At 38.1% G+C, this 3139-nt stretch overlaps 1 protein-coding gene across 1 annotated transcript; it reads right to left on the bottom strand.

Moving 5' to 3' along the window:
- Positions 1-1652: 1652 nt before the first annotated feature.
- On the bottom strand, positions 1653-2741 carry LOC131939191 (FMRFamide receptor-like). The gene has a single exon (XM_059297380.1). It carries the CDS (start codon positions 2739-2741, stop codon positions 1653-1655), a length of 1089 nt encoding a protein of 362 aa, XP_059153363.1.
- Positions 2742-3139: the final 398 nt, after the last annotated feature.

Raw genomic sequence — 3139 nt, 5'->3', positions numbered from 1 at the left:
ATTGTTTTTCAAATGAACTATTTAAGGACTAAAATACTTCATATAAATCTTGTTTTCTTAGTAATGGAATAAATAAGATATAATTTAATTTAAAATAATATATAGCGTAATTTTACTTTATGGTTATGAGTGGATTATCTTCAAAAATTGTTTGTAAAATAATATGACGTCTATTAGATATGTATAGTTTATTTACCTTTAGGACCTGATGGGCCACTAGGCAGATGAAGTAGATTTCACCAGAGATCTCAGCATATGAAGCGATAGTGTGGTCAGCACCATCCTCAGCCGAAATAAGTACTTTTTTAAACACAATAAGATGTTAGCTGAGGTGTGAAGTATTTAAAGATATCCTGATCTAACTTTTTATGACGATGTGTTACAGTTGGGAATGGGGGAAAGGGGGTGTATAAAAAAATTATTCAAACAAGCATTACGTCATTTATTAATGACACCCCTGAAGTAATACTTATCCAAAGGATAATGGGTGGTGTAGTTAATTATGATTTAACCATCGCGCTAAAACTAACATCAAAATCGGCAAAACTATTTTTTTAAATACGTTTATCTATAAAATATTAGTTACCATAAAAATCAGCACAGGCTTATCGGAAGATAATAAATATAGCTTAATCTCAGTAACCTAGGATCTTAAAAGAAGAAAAAAATAAATGGAGGCAAATTTAAAAAACAAGTTTGCTCAAAAGTTATTTCATTTAAAACTATCTCCCCTCCCATAACAAATTTAAAAAAAATTTTAATCGGTAAATTTTTCTTTCCCCTTGTATGTGTATTTTTTTATCAACAATTAGCTGCGTCTAAAAAAACGTATAATATTTGACATTGAAGAGTGTAATGCTTGTTATTAATGTGCATTTAGTTAATTGGTTAATTTTCTTTTGTCATATTTGCGATTGAATTAACCTTAGGTGTAATACTAAAAAATTCCAAACAGTAAACATACGAGAAAATAAAAGTGGGACATATATTCCTATAAATAGAGCTTGAAATTTATACAAACAGCAATACATATGTGAAATTCTTTAAAAAAAGAACCCCCCACCCCCACCCCCCAAGTAAAAAAAACACCTATTTCTTTCCGTATGATTAGTTTGTCATAACAGAATCTTTAGCATTTCATAGATGTTTTAACAATGTATTGTTTGAATTCAAATGTTTTAAAACAATTGCAAATTTGAAAGTGGTACCGCTGCAGAATTAATTTGTAGAGTGTAGCGAATGAGTAAAAGGGTGAATAGGGGTGAATGTTTGTACTTTGTACCCTGTCTCGTTCGTCCCTTTTTTAGATAGCCACTGCATCTTAGTTTGTGTACTAGCTTATGCTAATATTTGTGTAGATGGTGTAGATAGTATCAAACTCTTTTTAGTGTTAACCAGTTTTTGTTTAATTTGCTCTTGCTTTGTAACCCGTTTGTGGTTGTTCTTCTTCTATGTTGCGCGACGCACTGGATCACCTGTCAAGGTGTGTCCGTGTGCTCACAAGAAGAGCCATATATCTTGCTAGATGTGTTCAAACCGTGCAGTGTTAGCTATCTAAGGTGAGCTGATGATATTTATTCCAGCATCTTATCCAACAAGTTGTTGCTAGAAAAAAACTCGCATAACACTGTACCTTGTTCTATTTGGAGATTTTACTCCAATTGTGGTTTTCTGCTTATTTTTTTATGAGAAAAAAACATCAGAAAGTATGTTTTTCTGAAGCTTTTGTTCAGCCCAATGTAAATAATAAAGTTGCAGGAGCTGTTGATGCAGATGAAAATGTTAAGAACCTGGTAGATGATCACCGTTAGACCTGTTGGTGTAGAGAACAGTGGCCCCGCGATAGAAGGTAAGTTGATGACCGTGATCATTAGTACACACGTCACCGTGTAGACAGCACAAACCGCCAGAAGCATTTTCGTGGTCCGGTTGCTGGACATTTCCTTAGAGGTCATCTTCTTCCGGTTCCTGGAGACGAGCTTTATTTTGATGGAGATGACGATGCAGCCCGCGACTGTGATGAGGGGGGCGTCCACTACCAGGGAGTAGACGCTCATGTCCTCAATGACACTCATGGCCACGGCGTCCCTCGCATCCTCAGGGATCAACACTCTGTACCCCACTGACATATTACGAACTGGGTCCCACTCGTATGATAGTTCAAACCAGAATCCCATGTAAGCGAACAGGCCAATAGAATACAATACGGTAATAGTGACCACACACCAGGTACGCTTGGGTGTGATAATGCGATGTGCACTAAGGGGAAAGAAAATGACGATAAGCCTTTCAATTGTTATTAGCATTGGCATTCTTAAAGAAACGAAACTAGATGAAAAGTCAAGCGTCATGAACACTGAATAAAATACCACAAGTATTTGTGAGCTGTATTCAGAGAAACCAACAAAGCCGTGCATGTCGGTAGTTTCGTACATAATTTTGGGGATGCTGTTGAAGGAGACGAGATAGACGATGTCAGCCAACGCCAAGCTGAACAAGAGGATGTTGGAGCATTTTTTAAGGCCGTGTCTCAGCAGGATCAAGGTACTCAGCACGTTCCCCACGACCCCCAGCACACCGATCCCTGGGGTGACGGCAAACATCAGCACCCTCATCACGATACGCCTCGTGTCCTCGTCAACAGCAAATCGAATACTCTGGTCCGTCAGTTCAAACAACGTTGTCTCCTCGTGTTCTGATGAGACAAACAGCAGCCAGTTTTCATCTCGCGTCTTGTTCATCTTAGCTTTTCAACCCTGGCCGTGTATTTTCTCTTGTCAACCCTGGCCGTGTATTTTCTCTTGTCAACCCTGGTCGTGTATTTTCTCCTGTCAACCCTGGTCGTGTATTTTCTCCTGTCAACCCTGGCCGTGTATTTTCTCTGGCCAACCCTGGTCGTGTATCAAATCGGTTCTCCTCAACACGGGTTGTGTATCAAATCTTCTCTTGCTACTTTAGGTGTGTTGTAGGTAATTAGATTCGAAACAACCCCAGGTAAAGAGACGAAACAATTATTAAACATAAACAAAAGTCCAGTGTCTGTTGTCAAACATACAATCACAGCCATGAATTGCAAACATTTTAAGACTTTATCTCTATAACCCAATTATATCGATCGATAGTCTCAGCCGCGGGTTAA

The sequence above is a fragment of the Physella acuta genome, unplaced genomic scaffold (assembly GCF_028476545.2).
Source record: "Physella acuta isolate Inbredline_101_S28 unplaced genomic scaffold, ASM2847654v3 ptg000267l, whole genome shotgun sequence".
Taxonomy (NCBI): Eukaryota; Metazoa; Mollusca; class Gastropoda; family Physidae; genus Physella; species Physella acuta.
Note: the sequence above shows the minus strand (reverse complement) of the source record. Positions and strands in the feature narration are given on the sequence as shown.